Below are 2,068 nucleotides of genomic sequence, written 5' to 3'. Positions count from 1 at the left end.
ACAAATCAGACAAAATTTACATCTCAAAATATCATGAAAGCATTTTGACTGGCTTTGCCTAAAATACTTTGAATATCAATTTCTCTTTTTGTAAGCTAATTCTTTTCATTATAGTCCCCCCACCCCCGCAACTCTTAGAAAAAGGTCTTTTGTTTACATATTCCCCAAGGTCACTATTTCTTGTAAAAGCATGTCCAGATCACAAGTCTTTTTAGAAAGAAATAGGCTCATTATACCTACTAACAAGACACTAATTGGGTTGATTTGACTTCATCTAAAAAGAAGCACCAGGAGAGACTCCAAATCTGTTATTTATCGGTGCCAGTGTCAAGGACCAGTCCATGTCGAGAAGAGGGTAAGATTATTTCATTTCTGTCATGTGGAACAAGCTTTTCATGGTCAATACATCAGAGACACTTCTGAGAATTTCGACTCAGAGCCTATTTCAACCAAAAGTACTTAGAGCATGCTAAATACAGTCCTGCAGAAATTCCATCGGACAGAACCGCAGACACCTAAGTTAACAGGTAAAAAAAGAAAATGTAAAACAGAGCCATGGTTATGTGGTTTGAACTCTCATAGTTTTCTAAATTGGGGCCTTGGAATACTTGCCAAAGGATTTCCAGGATAAAAAATATTAATGCTAATCTGTGCTTTCATTCTAGTAAAATATCAGCATTCATTAGAAGATTAATTATGCTCTACCAAATACACAAAGACAGTAATAGCACTGATACTGTAAATTCAGTAGCTATTTTGAAACTTTCCCAGCCAATCTGTTTAATAAACACGCCTACTGTGCAATTTAGAGTATGTGATACACACAAAGCAGTTAGAAAATTATTTTCAATACATCACTTGAACCTTTATATTTATGACATGTTCACTTGCTATATTTTTATCACCATTATACATAGAGGAAAACAGTGTGTACTATAGCTCAATGAACTGAGAAATATTTTCTAAAAATATTTTTGTGGCTGAATTTAGTGCTTACGAAAGAGATTTTGTAAGAGCGGTGGGCCGACACAGAAGGGCGGATGGTGGCCACGCGAGGTCCCGCTCGCACGCGTGCGCGAGGGCGTGGCTGCCCTTCACTTCCAGCCGGGTGTGCCGCGCCCCCCCACCCCCTCCCCGAGACAGAGCAGAGGCTGCCTTTCAGACCAGCTCCCAGGATGGCTGGGTCGTGGGGGGCTTACGGGAGCTTTTGTCTCCCTTCGGTGCCCCTCTTGGTGACCTGCCGGTCTAAACCCAAGACTAGCAGAGTGACCCTGACCTTCTCCATCTGGCCCTCTTAGTGCAGCTCGGCTTCTGCTATCTTTCCTAGGTCTTAAGACACGTGTTTACGGTCATGACTACATCAGATCCTTTCCTTCTCACAAATGTTTCTCGGAGCATCTGATGGGGTCTCTTGCGTCCATCGTGAAATGGAGCTTCAAGGAACGGTAAGAGTAAAAACCCAGTGGTTAGTTATATCAACTCCCCTAGACTGTTAGGGATGAGAAAGGACCTCTGCGGCCCAGGTTTTGTTTTTTTCCCATATCTTCCACTACATTCCACCAGCCTGTTTTCTACGGTGCCTCTTAGTTAGTTGGTAATGGTTGAGGACACTGGCCTGATGAAGAAGAGAAGAAAGAGAAAGGAGTTCTCTGATTAGCCACCCACTTAGGATTGCTGTCCTATCCATCTAGTGATAGAAAGTTGCACATGTTTTTCAACCTAATACAAAAATATTAACACTTCTGGACATTATAGGCATAAGTCGTTATATCTCTACAATATAATAATTTATACTGTACAGTTATAACAGATAACAAAAGGTGCAATCCTTTTAAAAAAATCACACAGTTCACATGTTTTTATCGTTTTATTTTTAAGTATAAACTTTTTAAACACTTTACATAAATTAACTCCTCTGAGACTAATATTTGATGTACAGTAAATTGTAATTCATATAAAAATCCATAAACAACTTGTCTCACATAATTTACAAAAAAATCAGGGTTTCCTTTGCTTATCAGTGACATGGATTCTATTTGCCAGTTTTCTTCCCCCAAGGCAAACCGCG

At 39.9% G+C, this 2,068-nt stretch overlaps 1 protein-coding gene across 1 annotated transcript in view; it reads right to left on the bottom strand.

Annotated features, from left to right (window-relative positions):
• Positions 1 to 1,549: 1,549 nt before the first annotated feature.
• TENM3 (teneurin transmembrane protein 3) overlaps positions 1,550 to 2,068 on the bottom strand; it is a 196,423-nt gene continuing 195,904 nt past the window's right edge. Inside the window, exon 27 of the mRNA XM_029950079.1 lies at positions 1,550 to 1,615. Within this exon, the coding sequence (XP_029805939.1) occupies positions 1,550 to 1,615 (66 nt within the window). The remainder of the gene's footprint in view (positions 1,616 to 2,068) is intronic.

The sequence above is a fragment of the Suricata suricatta genome, chromosome 1, assembly GCF_006229205.1.
Source record: "Suricata suricatta isolate VVHF042 chromosome 1, meerkat_22Aug2017_6uvM2_HiC, whole genome shotgun sequence".
Lineage (NCBI taxonomy): Eukaryota > Metazoa > Chordata > Mammalia > Carnivora > Herpestidae > Suricata > Suricata suricatta.
This window is presented reverse-complemented; position numbering and strand designations above follow the sequence as displayed.